This window comes from Typopeltis vanoorti, chromosome 25, assembly GCF_054136105.1.
Source record: "Typopeltis vanoorti isolate ZY-2024b chromosome 25, IOZ_Tvanoo_1.0, whole genome shotgun sequence".
Classification (NCBI taxonomy): domain Eukaryota; kingdom Metazoa; phylum Arthropoda; class Arachnida; order Uropygi; family Thelyphonidae; genus Typopeltis; species Typopeltis vanoorti.
In genome coordinates this window covers 50,732,837-50,750,887 of record NC_143573.1, presented here as the reverse complement: position 1 = coordinate 50,750,887, position 18,051 = coordinate 50,732,837, and the positions used below count along the sequence as shown (strand labels likewise).

The 18,051-nt window shown below is 35.5% G+C and overlaps 1 protein-coding gene across 3 annotated transcripts in view; it reads right to left on the bottom strand.

Moving 5' to 3' along the window:
* Positions 1–18,051, bottom strand: part of LOC150092739 (C2 domain-containing protein 5) — a 615,319-nt gene that overhangs the window by 209,145 nt on the left and 388,123 nt on the right. For all 3 annotated transcript variants that reach the window (XM_090414825.1, XM_090414826.1, XM_090414824.1), the window contains exon 22: positions 7,442–7,546. In XM_090414825.1, coding sequence (XP_090270951.1) covers positions 7,442–7,546 — 105 coding nt within the window. The remainder of the gene's footprint in view (positions 1–7,441; positions 7,547–18,051) is intronic.

Here is an 18,051-nt window from a genome sequence, read left to right as displayed (position 1 = left end):
ATAACAAAAATATCAGAGAGAGACAGATATCCTTTGTTACTCAGGTGAAAGTTACAACTCATGTCCTTTGTATATGTATTCATATAACTCTGCTGACACACACACCTTTAAAGGATGCAGCTGCAGAGGGAGCTTTTCGTATAATGTGGTGTTCTGGTATGCACAGCATCCACAACTTTTACTTCAAAAAATGGCTAACTCATCTCCTCTCTTTACTACAAGGTCAGGCTACCTTAATCCAATTTTAGACCTATAGTGAGGTTCTACTACTGTTATCTAACCTCTGTTTTTCAACCTATTCTCTATAACCCTCTATTGCATTGCATCTTTTTCCAAGTACCCCAATTGTGCAATAACAACATTAAGCAACATGAGCCAAAGTTTCTATACACTGACAGCCTGCTCTGCAGTTCATTTCATCACTTTTTCCCTCAGTTGTATGCTCTGAAGTCAGCAGAGCACTGATTGTCCTAATTAAATCTATATATTCAAAATCAGGCAGGAAGTGAGTCCGATCCTAGATCCATTAATGCCAAAAAGGAAAGTGTTGATTCTTGTAAATGAAGTGGCTGAAACAGAAATCAGACAAGTTCTATGTCTGATTTCTAGAGGACTACAGATTATGTAAAAAATAAGATAAAAATACAATAAATGTAAAATAAAAAACAGGAAAAAATCCTCCCACCCATAGTATTAATGGACTACTGCATTATAATTTTTCATGAATGGAAAATAAAAAAAAAGTAACTGTATACTATTTTTTATCACACGACTTTTTTTTAACTTCAATTATTTATTTATTTTTATTTATTCATTATTATTATTTTTATTTTGTTATGGCTGACCTCAAAGTTCTATTATACAATGCACTTAATCATTACACATAACTTTGAAAGTTCTATTTCTACACTTAAATTCTGGTTTACCCAAAATTAGGGTCTTTATTAGTTTATTATTTTGGGGAATCTTTTCATTCTTCCTTTTAGTCATTTTACTATCAATTGATATTTTCCTGGCTATCTACTTAGATATTACTTCTTTTTTTTTTTTTTTAAATTAAAGTAAGGGATGATGCCATCATAGCAAAAACTTTGAACTCTCTTTACTGGAGTAATTAAATGGAGAATAATTATGGTATAAGAGTATCCAATAATGAACCAAGACATAGTTCATTCTTTATGTATGTTTTTATGCCATTTTTTTAAAATTTATTTTAAAAAGAGAGAATCTCTTAGTGGGTTTCTGGAAGAACCAGAGATTGTATTCATTGAGAAAAGCAATATGGAGAAGGTTGTTCCAAAGAATAGAAGCAGACAGAATGAAATAACAATAATCAAACTGATTATTATTATTATCAAATTATTATCATCTGGAGTATATTGTTATATACTCCAGAAGATGACTTTAATATGAAGGTAGAAACGTCAGGAAATTAAAGTAATTATTCCTAACATGGTTGTAGTCTCCATAATTTTACTAAACTGAATGCACACAATGTTGAATACCAGCTGTTCATGCTGCCATATGATTAAAGCAATGCAGAGGAATGGTGGCTGCCAGTTCAGTGGAGAAAAGTCCATGAAAATAAATGTTAAAAAAAAGGCACAGCATGGAACTAGAGAATTTGTTAAAAAAATGGTTGGAGGGAGTCTGTGAAAGAGAAGATCAGTTACTCAGCAGACTATCCTCACTTAAGTCATTAAGCACTTCCAGAGAGACCTTGAGTGCTATCTCTGGAATCTTCGAAGTGTTAGTGTGCAGACAAGAGTAATGTTTTACAAAAGAGGACTACATCTTCTGAGGCCATGGATATAATGGGCGAGATCCAGGATAGGTAAAATGCAAAAATCAACTTTGATTCCGATAGAAGACTGCAACAATATCAAAAGTAAGATCCTTTTTTCTGAAAAACAAAGACTTATTTATGCTACTTTATCTTTATATATAGTTTTTATTTATAACGCTATATTGTAATCATATCTGAATACATTGAAGGATATTTTGTTTTTGTATGTGGTTAATACAGAGGCAGTTGACAAAAATGTTTTCAGGTCTGTGGAATGTTAGCTATGAGGATAGATTGAAGTCATGAAATCTGCAGAGTTAGGCTGACAGAAGGCAAAAGGATAATATGATTGAGACATTTAAACTCTTGAGAAATATTTACCAGATAGATACAAGAGAGATTTTACAGCTGGTAGAAAATAAGGAAAAGGCAAGAACTAGAGGCCATCCTAGGAAATTGTGCAAGGGAATAGTGAATAAGAGGGTGAGAAGTATTTTTTTTTATATGGAGAGTAAAATCCATTCACAACATACTCAGATAATGGAATGAATTGCCTGAGTATGTTATGTATGTTAAGAATATGTGAATGAGCTTACGCTTTGGTATGATAGATATGTTCCAGGCAGGAGAGACTTTCCGCAAGTCTGTGGACTTTTATAATATATGTATACTTATTTTACATTATAATGTAATATGATGTATACTTCTTATATAATGTATGTAACTGTTAATGTTAGACACATTAACTCTCTCTCTCTCTCTCTCTCTCTGAGATTTGGACTGGAGATAACATCCCTGTTCACTACTTAACAGGCTACAGGTTCAAATCCTGCTGTGGACATGGATGTTTGTAAACGTCTTTAAGGTAGGAGATGAATTTCATTATCCAGTGCGAGACATTGCACTGCTTACTGGAAGCTAAAGTGGCTTGAGAAGTCATGTCTTGTCTCTAGAGAAGAGTTTCCAGATTATGTAAAGAAAAAAAATCTTTAAAAAATTAAATCAAAATGTCTTCTTCCACCTTTCATGAACCCAAATCAGATGGCCTGTTTAAGTCTTGGCCAGTATTTCATCAGTTCTGCCTCTGTTTCTTTGACTTTTTGGTTAATCATCTATAGTTCATGACCTATAGTTCATCATCATCATTCTATCACATGCCATTTGTTCTAGATGCTCTTTCCATCTGATTCTGTATTTTGTATGGTTCCTATTATTGATTTATTCTTTCTTTTAAGGTTACACAGTGATCAGCATTCTTATTATTGTTGGTTGTGGTTGGTTTAGTTCTTTCAGTATTTCCTTATTTCTCTTTTTATCTAATCTTGTATAGCCTGCTACTGTTCTCATATAGAAAATTGAGTCTGAAGTAAGTACTTTTAAACTGTTAAAAGAACCAAGCAATAAGAGAAACATACTATAAAATTTTCAAGAAGAATGCAAAGAGGAGTACATATCAATATTTGAAGTAGAAAAGGTTTTTAAAAACTTGAAATGTGGAAAGGCAGCTGGAGTAGATGATATTTGACCAGAAATGCTTAAGTATAGAGGTATAAAAGTTTTGCAGTGACTATACTGCATAATTCAGAAGGCCTGAACAGAAGATCAAATTCCCAATGATTGGAGTAGAGCTTTCATAGTACTTGCCTATAAAAAAGGAAATAAAACTGAATGCAAAGTATTATATATAAGAGAGGAATATCTCTACTAAGGGTTTCAAGATAAGATTTATGCTAGCATACTTGAAAAGAGGTTGAGAAAGATTGCGGAAGAGAAACTTGGAGAACAGCAAGCTGGGTTCAGGCTAAATGGAGGCTGTCAAGATCAGATTTTCACTTTAAAACAAATAGATGAGTAATCGTGGGAATATGACAAGGATCAGTACTTAAGTTTTGTAGATCTGAAAAAGGCATATGACAAGGTGCACAGAGAAAAGCTTTTCAGAACACTACAATTATAAGGGATAACTGGAACATTATACAGAATAATACATAGTTTATATTTAAGTTGTCAGTCAGCAGTTAGAACTGAAAGAAATACAGGAAGATGGTTTGATGTAAAATCAGGGATAAGATAAGGATGCACATTATATTCACTCTTATTGATAATTTATATGGACCACATAAAAAAAAAAAGTGGCATTAAACTGATATTAGAATCAGAGATGTCAAACTTAGCCTCTTTGCCTTATGCAGATGATGTTGTAATCCTAAACACAACTAGTGCAAGTCTCCAGGATTCACTAACTAATTTGAATAATAGCTGTAACAAATTTGGCATGAAAATTAGCAATAAAAAAAAGACCAAAAACTATGCAAATAGGCAGGAACATAGAAAACTTCAGCTGTATTCTGAATGGAGATCCCACAGAACAAGTAAAATATTTCAGCTATTTAGGCATAGTTTATAGTGAAGATGGCAGGTTAAATTTGGAAATAGACAACAGAATAAGCACAGCTGGTATGGTGGGTAGCCAGCTGAATAAATATATATGGAATAAGAAAGAAATTATCCAAAACACTAAAATAGCAGTATACAAGACAGTACTAATTATATATTGGGTTTTATCCTTTATCCAAGTGTAAGCAAACAAAGTTTGCACCTGAAGTACTTTCAGACACAAACTTTTCAGGGCAACTTGTGGTAAAGGTGGTATAAGTTCTTATCTCTTGCCTTAGTACCTCCCATAATGCAAAACACATCTCCTTGTGGACATTATAATGCTATGCATTAAGGGAAAAGCCACTACCCAGATTGGTTTTGACCTTTATTGAGGTCTCATCAGTGGGAGCCAGACCAGAGGTGAGATACCAAGATGGAAGTAATGGAGAAGTCATATTTACCTATAGTAGCAAATAGCCAAGTTGAAAAATCTTCCATAAACTTATCTCTAATCTGAGAATTTTAATAATAGGATGTGACATCCTTTGGCAACGCATATAGGTAAATATGACTTCTTCATTACTTCCACCTTGGTATCTCACCTCTGGGTCTGGCTCCCACTGATGAGACCTCAATAAAGGTCGAAACTGATCTGGGTAGTGGCCCTTCCCTTAATGCATGGCATTATACATGTCTGCAAGGAGATGTGCTTTGCATTATGGAAGATACTAAGGCAAGTGATGAGAACTTATACCACCTTTATCACGAGTTGCCCCAGTCCTGAAAGTACTGGGGCAACTCACAAACTTTGTTTGCTTACAATAATAAATTTAGTTTAATCCTTTATCCAAGTGCAAGCAAACAAAGTTTGTGCCTGAAAGTATCTTCAGGACTGGGGTAAGGTAGTACAACATCGGGCAACTCGTTGCAAAGGTGGAGCAAGCTAACATCACTCCTATCTCAGTATCTCCCATAATGCAAAACACATCTCCTTGCAGATATGTATAATGTTATGCATTAAGGGAAGGGCCACTACCCAGACTAGTTTCGACCTTTATTGAGGTCTCTTCAGTGGGAGCCAGGCCCAAGTGGAGATACCAGGCAGAAGCATTAGCAAGGTCATCTCTACCTATAGGAATTGCCAAATGGTGTGCCATCTTTTTGTTTGCTTACACTTATAAAGGATAAATCTCAATATATAATTAGTAGCATAGACAAGTGAAAAAACTCCCTATACAAGAGTGTTTATACCAATTTTAAGTTATGAATCTGAGAAGTGGGTTAGAAATATGAAATTATGATCAAAGACTAAAGACCACAGAAATGAAAGTTCTGAGAAAAATTTAAGGTGTGAACCAATGGAAGAATAATATTAAAAATGAAGATATTAGAAAGGAGAATAACATTATTAGCATTCAAGAATGTCTCAGCAGAGCTAATCTAAGGATACCACCTTAGATTAGCTCTGCTTAAACACTTAAACAGAATGAGTGAAGAAAGGTTAACAAAACAGGTGTTTGATGCCAAGATGGCAGGAGGGAGTCCTGGAGGAAGACCAAAGTCTAGGTGGATTGATTAGATCAGAAGAGCCTTAGAAGCACAAAATGTTAGATATGACAATATTGGAGTGCTCACAAATAACAGATTGATTTGGAGGAAAATGTTTGATAGGATATTAATAATAATAATGTAAACTTAATCATGTAGTAACTTGAATACTGCTTGGGGGGTACATATCAGGAAATTGATGATGATGAATCTTTTCTTATCTCTTTCTCTTATTGTCCATGTTTCACTGCCATATAATAATGTCGGTTTTGATTAAATAATATACATTCTTAGTCTGCTTTTTTTGGCAACTACTGCTGGCCTTAATGACATTTATTAGAAATGTCCATATTTTCTTTGCAACATAATTTATAGCTCAAATTTAAAATGTAAGGGGAGAAAAAAATACAGTTCACACATGGTAGTAAGGTACTACTATAGGTACCTTAGTCATAAAAATATATATTTTACACACATACACGTATAGTGTTCTTCATGTACGTTATTTACAACATTGAGTCAACTCTATATAAAGAGAAAAAATACTGATGGATAAGTTAACAAAGGTTAGTTCCCTGTACAGAAGAAAGGTATGATAGGGACTTGAAGAGCAAAAACATATTATTTATAAAAGAGAAAGAACACAGGAACTGAAATACATTTTAATCAGAAATGATTATACATGTTATTTCACTATGAAGAATGTCAGACTCAGCCAAAAATACTCAGCATCAAGTTCATAAAAGGTGTTATAATATTCCTATAGAACAATGGACAAGTTAGCTCATATATTAAAGAATTATGGAATAAAAGTGGTCATCATACTCTCCTTCAAATAAGCACTTTCCACTCTTAGATCTCTGAAAAAGGAGAAAAGTGAGCACTGCTAAATTTTAGTGCAGAAGTATCATTTGATATTAAAGACAAATAGATAAATTTGAAGGAATTTTTAGAGGTTCACATGTGTAATTATCTATCATCTATTCAAACATGAAAGAAAGCCTATATTTAGCTCATTCCAAAAAAAAAAGATGATAAAAGCCAGCCATTAAATTACCATTCCATTTCTCTGATCTCAGTTATTTTGAAAATAATCGTGAAAATCATCAACAGTAAACTTCTTGACCACCAAAAAGCTCACCAGTTCATCAGTCTGACCTCCAATATGAATTTAGCCACTCTAAAACCACAGCAAATTCTCTTGGCAATGTCACCTACATATGCCATAAATCTTTCGAAAAATGCTGGATGTTATCTAGAAGAGGGTAGTCTGTTATATAGATGACATTCTCTTGCACAGATTCACTCTAATCACTTTTTCATCAATACTCTGTTTATACTTCATTCTTCTTCAATAAGTCTTTAGTAAACCGGCTACCATCATCCTCCTCCATAAGTAAGAGTAGGAAGAGGAATGATGTAAATAAATGGGAAATTGATGTTCCAAAGATGGTCTGTTTATCCTCTTATGCTTCTCATATAGGTATTTTCATGAGTACCATAAATAGTACTCATGAAAGAGAAAAAGAATAGAAACAAAAACATTCAAATTTTTTAAAATTAATTCTGTTGCAGTTTTTGAAAGGGAACAAGTTTTTTTTTGTATATATTATGCATAAGTATTTAAAAATTATTTGAATTTCAGTATTAAAAGTTGACAATAAACTGCACAGTTTATATTCTTGATAAACAGAATAAACATTTAGTAAAATAATTCATAATACATACCTCTAATATGTATGTATCTTTATTTCCTGAAGACAAATCAATATTAGGAAGGGTATCGCAAATATTTTCAAAATCTTTTGGATTTATAGTTTCTGAATCATTTTCCTAATAAAAGAGAAAAAAAATTACTAGTTTTAAAATAAGAATTTACAATCCTTCCTTCACATCCAGAAAATAATGCACATTCAGTCAATATAGGAATGTTAAAGGGAACTCACTTTAACAAACTATTGAAACATCTCAACATTAGGCCATATACTATTAACCATTCTACCCTAAGTCATGATGTTTATATCAATCATGCAAAATATTAGTGTGAAGTATATCACTGAAATTAAAATACCATTGAGATACCACTGAAATAATATGGTTATGAAGATTAAGATTACTGTTGTATTTCATCCATGGCTGGCTGGATAATTTCTTTCTCTTGCTTCTTAATCCTTTCAAGAAGCATTAGTTCTATCTAACTATAAAAAATAATTTTTCAGAGTTCTTAAGTATTTGGTTCTTACATGTTTGCTATAATGAGAACAGATCATAATCACAATGATAATCCCACAGTACTTATAGATATTTTAATGACAACAATCTGCCTAGAACGCTTTTTAACATTAATTTTAGCCTTATACCTATATATACACACACACACACACACACACACATACATATATTTGTGTGTGTGTAAATATCATGTGTTATCCTAGCTAGTTTGCCTGGTTGTGGGATAAATATCCTAAAATTCTGGAAGGGGAAACCCTGCCATCTCCATATGAAAGCAACTAACTCAACCATCTAATGAAAAACCCTGATAAAGGTTTTCATATCCTTGATGGGATTCCAACCCAAGCCTTTCCAACCAAAGGGTTGGAAAGACCCTTTGGTCAGAGCTATAGAGGTACTGCAAGGCTGAAGGACAATAATAATATTATTACAGCCTTCATAATGAGTCTTGAGATTCCTCCTCAAGTCCCAGGACTCATTATGGAAGGCAGCTCTACAGTACACATTCTACCATCTGCACTATTATATATCTACTATTCACTATACAGTATTTTTGTCTGTTAACTGCACATGTTCTCTGGTCCATCCTATCATATGAACTTCATATTTTACGAAAGGTAGAAATCCAAGTTTCTGGGAGGAAAAAATACTGCTATGTTGCAAGTCTGTTAACTCACCTTCATGAGAAAAAAGGCCACACAAAGATTCCTTACCTTATAACATGATCGAATCTTCCAAATGCACTACAGAGCAGTAGTATCTTTTGGGTACATATATATGTATGTAACATGCCGTGATATGATTGTTCTATTTATAAGAAGGGATAAATATTTCATGATATACTGAATAATGTTTTATCTGAATTATATTAATATTATTCATGACACCAAAGATTCTAAATCCTACTGAATCTGGAACAAAAATACTCATGTTCACATGGATATATTTCTGGTTGTCTTTACTCATTTGTCCTCTCTCTCACACACACACACAACTTTACACTAGTTTTTAAATGATATTTTAATTTTTATCATGCTTTTATTGTTATTATCTGACCTCTATGGAGTGAAAGGACTCATCACAGGTGGTTTATACTATCTCATGTCAAAAGATCACTGAGCTGTGCCTTGAACCTGTTGACAGTTTCTGCACTCACCACATTTTTAAGGAAATGCATTCCCTTCACAATCACTCTCCATGCAAAGAACAAAGAACCTGCTTCTCATCCCCTGCTCACACACTCATACAGATTCCATAGATAGCCTCTAGTTCTACCTTTGCCTCCCTCTACTCTGTGAAATATCTTCTACACATTAATCTGGTAACAATCTCTCACCAACTTATATGTCAATCATATCCTCCCTGTGAAAACTAGGCAATCAAATCTACACAGAGCAAATCCAAATATATAGCCTGATCAAAGCCTTATATAGGGGAACTATAATCTCTTTGCTTCTTCATGTCAATGTCCTCCTCATTATTGCCATAATCCATTGGAATGTTCTTACAAATTTATCAATGTGACTCCTAAACTTCAAGTCTCTATCCACCATCAATCCCAGATCTCTCATCCCTTTCACCTACTTAAAAATTTCTCCATTAATTGTATACTCTGCATCCCAATCTTGCTCACCAAATTTCAAGACCCTGCGCTTCACAACATTAAACTGCAGCTCCAATCATTTGCCCACTCACATAGTCTATTCAGATTCTCTTGCAAGGCCAAAACATCTGCTTTTCTTCTCACAGCCCTTCCCAGCTTTGCATCATCAGCATACAGCTGCACATCTCCAGTTAAGCCAGATCCCAATGTCATTAATGTACAAGTTAAACAATAACGGTCCCAAAACAGATCCATGTGGCACTCCACTAGTGACTTTCCTCTTTTGAGATACCACTCCTCCACATGCAACATGCTGACACCTGTCAAACAGTCAATTAGCTATCCAACTTAATAGTTTGTTATCTAATCCCATCTGTTTCAGTTTAACTATATGCTTGTCATGTGGCAGTCTATCAAAGGCCTTTGAAAAATCCAAGTAAACCACTGTATATGCATCTCCTTTATTGAGTGAATTTGTCATCTTGTTGTAATATGTATGCAGATTGCTGAAACATGACCCCCTTAACAAACCTATGCTGACCATCACAAAGAATACCGCTATTATCAATTCGCTTCTGAATCCTAGTCCTCACCAGCTTCTCTAATACCTTAACAATAACCCCTGAGGTAAAGATTACCATTAATTTCACAAGGCATTCTCTCAAAACATGTGGTGATATACTGTCAAATACTATTGCCTCATTAACATCAAGTTTACTTAATTCTTGCACATCCACCATCAGTCCCTCCTCCACCAAACTCTCAACACTCCAACTTCTCCTGATGTTGCCTTCATGAGAATGAAATATACTGATAAACTGATCACTGAATAATTCAACCATATTCTCCACATTGGTTACCAATCTGAAAGTGTCATCAAATAGCAACATCCTCCCATAACAAATTTTCCTTTTGCTTGCCATGTATCGAAAGAATTCACTAGGATTTTTCTTAGCTTGATTGGCTAATTTCTTCTCATACTGCACTTTTGCTACCTTTACTCACCAAGTTACCTTCCTGGCCTAACCCTCCACAGTGTCTTCTTCTTCCTCCAGATTTTGAGTTTAATCTCTTCATTCATCCATTTTACTCTTACCTTGTTTAGCCTTTTCAACCTTTGGAAAACACTCACACATTGCTGCTGATGTTAAACAGCTCTTGATCAATGCCCACACAACATGTACATCCTTCCAACTTAACTCCTCTTTCCACATTACAGCTCCCAGTTGTCTCCTAAGCTTTCCACAATCACCAGCCTTGTGGTTCCACATATATCTCTTCTTTATAGAAGTTCTCATTCATGGTCACTCTCTTCAACCAGGGGAAGATTAGACACTCATATAACCAGATCTAAGACTCTTAACCCTTATGTGCCCTCTGTTACATACTCGCTAAGACTGTTGTCCTCTTAAGAACTTGAGAAATTCATTCTTCTTATTCCCTAATGCTATCTTTTCATTCCAATCAATATTGCTGTAGTTAATATCACTCATAATGATCACCCTTTGCTTGCTTACTAAGCCAAGTTGTTCTATGCATTACCTGCTACATTCCCTGGAACACTCCATGAAATATCTCATTCTATCAACCTCCACTTCACACCATACTACTTAAAAAAATCATTGCTACTTATTTTCTCCTTGTATCTCAACCTTGTGAGGACATAATTCCATTGCTATCATCAGCAGCACTCTCCCCCCCTCCCCTCTTATCTTTCCTATCTTCACAAAAAACATCACTGTTATTCTTGAAGATATGTTTTATGGTTATCTATTCCTTACAAATATTTTATTTTTATGTGCAATTACCAAGAGGTACAAGAATCAAAATATAGATGTACAAGGAGAGCTTTGAGGCTATCAGAATACCCTTTTCCGACATTCTGCACTTCACACTCCTTGTGAAGCGCAGTGCAGAGATGGTCCTTCACCAGGAGATTAATCTATTTAGCATGACAATGGCATATATACACATATTACCCCAATTCATACTTTAATTTAAGTATGAATTAAATGAAGACCTTAATATTTAATTTAAGAGCTATTACAAGATCAAAAGAATAGCAGATGAATAAACACTCTGGCTTACCATGATTGCTAACCTCCAAATTGAAGAAGCTACATATAGTCTCAATTTGGAAATACAAGGCTATTATGATAAGCTTAGGAGAGAGCTTGGAGCTATAGCATGGAATGAGAAGTTGAACAGAAAGGAAATAAATGCTCCTTGGAAACTGACAAAGAAATACTTAACAGCATCAAAGTGTGAATGTATTCCGAAGGTCAAAAGGCAGAATGAGATGTAAAATGGACGAACGAGAGGACAAACCATGAAATCTGGAAGGAGAGGGCACTTTGGAGGCAGCACAAGATGAATAATGGCAATAATAAGTTGCATGAAGGGTATAAAGAGCAGGCCGAGAGAGACTCAGTTGGTAAGGACAGCAAAAGTGCAGTATGAGCAGAAATTAGCAAACCAGGCCAAGAAAAATCCTTGGGAGTTTTTTTTTTTTTTTCAATATGAGGTAATAAGAATGATTATGGCAAGATGATGTTAATAAATGAAAGTGGAAGAATGTCAAGTCAAGGCATTCAGTGAGCAGTTCATCAGGTTCATTCATCCTCTGTGTGAAATCAGAAGCGGCAATGTAGATAATGAAATCAGAGAAAAACCTACTGGTGAGTGAGATAGAGATACATGAGGAGTTGGCTAAGCTTGAGTAAGCTAGATGTCAATAAGGCACTGGAACTTGATGACACATCACTATGTGTCTTAAGGGAATTGTTCTAGGATTAGTATTAGCTTTGGCCTACCTGTTTAACAAGAGTCTTATAATGGCATAAGTCACAAAGGAGTGGAAGAAAAGTAAAATTGCTCCACTTTACAAAGGTGGTGGTGATTAATTATAGGCTGATATGTATATCTGGGGTTGTAGTTAAGCTATTAGTATTGGAGAGATTGGTGAGATGCAAGATAGAAAAGTGGGTTAATAACAATGGTAATCTTTGTGATTTTTAGCATGGGTCTGTTAAAGGGAGGTTGTGTTTTATCAACTTATTTATGATAACAGGTAATGAATGTATTGGACAAGGGAGATGAATATACACTGGTATACTTAGATTTTGCAAAGGCTTTTGATAGATTGCCACACCACACCACAGGTTGGTCACTAAACTGAAGCAGATGGGAATAGGTATCAGCAAGTTGTGTATGGGGGGAAGATACTATCTCAAAAGAGGAGAGTCACTAGCAGTGTGCCAAGGGGTCAGTTCTGGGTCCACTGTTATTTAATTTGTATATTAATGATATTGGGATAGGTTTAATTGGTGATATACACCTGTTTGCAGATAATGCAAAACAGGTGAGAGTGATGAGGAATCAAACAGATGTTGTAGCCTTACAGGAGGACTTAAATAGACTGTATGGGTGAGCAACAGTATGGAACTGTCAATTCAATGTTGCAAAGTGTAGGGTTCTGAAATTTGGTAGACAACAACGGAATGCAAAGAATACACTTGAAAGGGAAATTTTAGAGGAAGTTGAGGAGATAATGGAGTGGTGGTGGTGGTGGAGGAGGACAAAGATCTGAAGTTCAGAAGTCACACTGCACAAGTTGTGAAGACATCACATCAGATTATGGCAACGATGCAAAGGACCTTAACTTGTAGAAATAAAGAGGTTCTGGTTCCACTGTACATGGTCTTGATCAGACCTCACATGGATTATTGTGCACAGATTTGGTCCCTGGTATTCATGGTGACGAGGATATATTGGAAAAGTTCCAAAGAAGATTAAGGTGGTAACTGTTTTTAGGATGTGGGATATGAAGACAGATTGAGGGATTTGCAAAGTCTTGTGAACTGGAGGAAGAGAGTGGATATGATTGAGACATTTAAGTTGGTAAAGGGCTATTACTGGGCTAAATGGAGGAAAGAAAATTTTCATAACATGGGGGAAGGGGATAGCAGAAGGATATGTCCCTGGAAGCTGTAAGCAAGGGAATAAGGAGCAGGTTCTTTGCATGAAGAGTGGTTGGTGAGTGAAATGTATTGCCTGACACTGTGGTGAATGCAGATACATTGAATGAGTTTAAAGTATGGCTTGATGGGTTTTGTGTTTGACGGTGTGTGTCTCCCCCAGAATGACTCTCTTGACTGAACAGAAGTCTGGTGATGATAATAATAGTAACAATAAAGATAAAGTAGTCAGTTGACATGAGGTAAAAAAAAATAATAAAAAAGATAACTATTAGTGTCAACAGTCAACATTGTGTATATCTTTACTAATAACGTTTTTTTAATCTGTGCTATTTATTTTGGTTGTTTTTTTTTATATGATTGTGTGGTTTTTGATGCAAATTTATTGTCTCTGTCTTATCTAATTGTACTTGTATCCATTGAGGAAGATGCCAGAACTAACATGTTGTTGCAAGGCCTGTCACAATTTAAAGACTACATTATTCATAGTACATTCAAGGATTTTGCAACATACAGCATGTACACATCCTCTGGGTTTTAAAATGTGGCAAGTCAGGAATGGGAAACTGTATGCATGCATACATTAAATATAGGCAGTGGGAAGTGCTGGGTGAATTAAGTGTTTAGATCTCAGGATTCGGCAGCAGTGGAGATAGTGCTTTGGAAATGGCTGAGTGCTGATTCATGGATACTAGTGGGGTCATTGTAAGTTTTTCCACTTGGTTATACTATAAATTAAAGATACCAAGAAATTATATTCTTGGTTTAATCCTTTATTCAGGTGTAAGCAAACAAGTTTGCATCTGAACTGTTTTCAGGACTGGACAACTCGTATAAATAAGCTAATGATTTCACATCACTTGTCTCAGTATCCCATAATGCAAAGCACATCTCCTTGCAGACATGTATAATGCTATGCATTATGGAAAGGATTACTTCCAAGATCGATTTCCTTCAACCTTAGTATCACCTCTGGGTCTGGCTCTCACTGATGAGACCTCAAAAGGTCGAAACTGGTCTGGGTAGTGACCCTTCCCATAATGCATAGCATTATACATGTCCACAAGGAGATGTGCTTTGCATTATGGGATACTAATGCAAGTATGTGAAGTCACTGGCTTCTTTATACGAGTTGCACCAATCCTGAAAATAGTTCAGCGCAAACTTGTTTCTTACACTTGGATAAAGGATTAAACCAAGAATATAATTTTTTGGTATCTTTAATTTATAGCAGGGTTGGTTGATTTGAATTTACTGCTGAAGCAACACACAGGCTATGAGGCTAGTATATTATGTCTGTTTTCTAATGATCAATTTGCCTGTTTTATAGGATCAAAAGCACAAGTTTCTGGGAGAACAAACCTTTCCACCAGCAGGGTATCAAAAGGTGAATAGAATGTGAAATATGTGTCTATGTATTTGTCCTTGGGCAGTGTGGCAGAGGAAGATGATTTGTCTGATGATCATGATTGTGAGAGTGAATGTCAGGTGAAAGCAGGATATGTGGAGAGAGAGAACATTGCTGAGAAAGATAACAGAAGGCATGATGACTGAGAGAAGGATGAATGAAGAGATCAGGAGGCAGGAGAGGTTGGTAAATGCAAGGAGAATTCGAGTAGGTGTGAGCGAAGGGCATAATAGAGCAAGAGAGAGGTGAGAGAATAGGAGGCAAAGAAAGAGAAAGAGAGAACCAGAGACAAAGAAAGAAAAAGAGAACTGGAGAAGGGGAGAAAGCGTGCAAGAAAGAAATAGAGAGATAAGAGGAAGGAGGGAAGGTAAAGACTGAGAGACTGGAAATAGAAAGGATCAAGGATGCCAGTGAGGCAAAGAATGAATGAATGAAGTTTTTTTGGAGAGTTATGAATGGAAATTTAGGGTGTACAGGATACATTGCCAAAAGAGTACTTGTTGTGAGGAATGACATGGAAAATGAAGCAAAGTGAAAATGTAGAGGATATGATAGTGATGGTTACCATCAATAGCCTGAGAAGCAGCATGAATTGTGTAGCAAGAAATTTGAGGCTGATGTTAGAAATGATGCAGCAGAAATGTGTCTATGGGAAGATAATGAGTATACTGCCTGGGTATGATAATTCAAAGTGGAGGAGAGGAGCAGTGAGTGTGAATAAGCTGATAGACAGAATTTGCAGGAATAGAGGTCTGGAATATGAGAATGCGTAGAATACATCTCAGGAGGGAGCTGAATGCAAGAAATGAATTACATTTGAAAGGACATATGCATTTGGAAAGGCAGCTGTTTTCTGAGCAAATAAGTGCTTTAGGATGGAGGACACTAGGATTGCAAAGGTGCAATTCAGCAGGGATTACATCATGGGCCTTGTGGAGATAGTAGCTTAAGAAATCAGACAGTGTATACTATACTGCAGAGCTAGGTGAAGTATGCAGGGAGTAATAATAGCTAGTATTACTAACAATAACAGCCATTGAATACAGGCACTGCACTGATTTTTCTGTATAGAAATGCCAGCAGTTAGGAGTAAATATAGAAGGGAATGAGTATGTGGAGTTGTTTGTCTCAGTCTCTCCAAAGATTATTAGGCAAATTAATCCGCAAAGAGCAATGTGACTGTTCATTATGGGAGGAGGGGGACTTCATCTATACCAATATGAATTGAGTAGAGGAAGCAGCATACAGAACTAAGGAAAATAAAGTACTGGACTATCAGGCAGTGTGTGTGTGGCAGAAGGAACGTGAAGATCAAGAGTTTTGAACTTGATCCTAGAAGCATAAGAAGTGAATAAAGAGGATATATTTCAAATATTGAGCACAACAGATATCTGAAGGCAGGGGAAACTAGATGGAATTTCATCATGTTATAAGGGATTGTGCTGTGGAAATGACTGTGCCATTAACCTGGCTATTTAATGAAAGTGGAAAGAAGGTGAGACAGTACTGGTAGAATGGAACTATCAAACTAAAGGCCAGTTTGCATTTCTTCTGTTGTAAGTCAAGATTTTGGAGACATTGGTAAGAACTCATACACAGACTTGGGTAGATTACAGCAATGCAGTCCAGCATATATTTATTAAGGGGTCAGTCTTTTTTTTTTAGTAATGCAGTTGCCTTTTATAATGAGTAACAAGAGCAGTGGATGAAAATATGGCATATGCTGTTTATTTCTTTTCAAGGGTATTTGACAGGGTGTCACACAACAAGTTGGTTTCTGAATTGCAATGCGAGTCTGAATATCAGGTTAGTGGACTGGACTAGTAACTGACTTTCGAATAGATATCTGAATGTTGTATCAGAGGGTAGGAAAGTTACAATTAAAATTCCACAGGGTTCAGTAGTAAGATCATTACAGTTAGATTTTTATGTCAATGATACTGTCACTATATGACTATGGGAAGATATTAAGTTGTTTGCATATGATGTGAAGCTTTGGAAGGTTATTAGCAATAGTGCTGATGTTTTTTTTCTCTGAGAAGACCTGAATAAGCTGGAAAGGTGGGCATATGAATACTGATTCAGTTTAATGCAACTAAATGGGAAATAATGAGAAAAGTAGAGGAAGCAAGGGATCTTGGGGTGATTGCTGATAGCACATATTGCAAACATGAAGACAACTCTGATAATTCCTGCTATACTGAGGGGGGTATTGACTACAACAGATAAAAGGTGTTGGTTTCATTGTATAAAGTTGTGTTGAGACCACATCTGGATTTCTGTGGTCAGATCTGATCATCAGGATTTGAAGGGAATGAAACCTTGTAGAGAGGGTGTGGAGATGGATAAAAAGTGATATCAGATCTGTACAATGTTGGTTATGAGGACAAACTGAAAGCATACAAACCAGTTTGCAAGACAGAAGATGAGGGGGGGGGGGTTTGAAATATTTAAGCTGTTTAAAGTTATCAGACTGGCACTGGAAGATTTTTCATGACTGAAGAAGGCAAGGGAAGAATATCAAGAAGGAGTAAGCTTTTTAGTAAGAATATCAATAAGAAATAAGTTTTTTTGCATGAAATGCATTGTTTGAGAGGATAGTAAAATTGCAAATGGTGAATGAATTTAAGTAGTGGTATGATGGACTTCATTGTCTAGCACTGATGTCCCATGATCATTCTTATGAATCCATGGAGGTCAGGAAAATAATAATAATAAATAACACAAAAGGAATCAAAACAAACAACAAAGGAAACCTCTATAATTAGAACAAAAGAATCTGCAAAAAATAAAAGCAATCACTGGAAACAGAACAAAAAAAAAATTGCCAGAAACAGGAAAAAGCAGAACAAAGGAAATGGCATTAAATCATATTGATGACAGAACACAAAGGATTGGCAGGAACCTACATAAAGCACATAAAATGGTAACATGAAAATTACAAATGCAAAAAATAATTAGACATAAGAAAAAAAAAGCAGCATGAGATTATAATAACCTAGAAGTAATGTTATAACTAAGTGGCTTGAAAATTTCAGCATTCAGCCAACTTGGTCACCTCCAGTTAAAGAGGAAAGGAACAGAAATGATAATCATTAGTCATTTGCATTATTTAGCA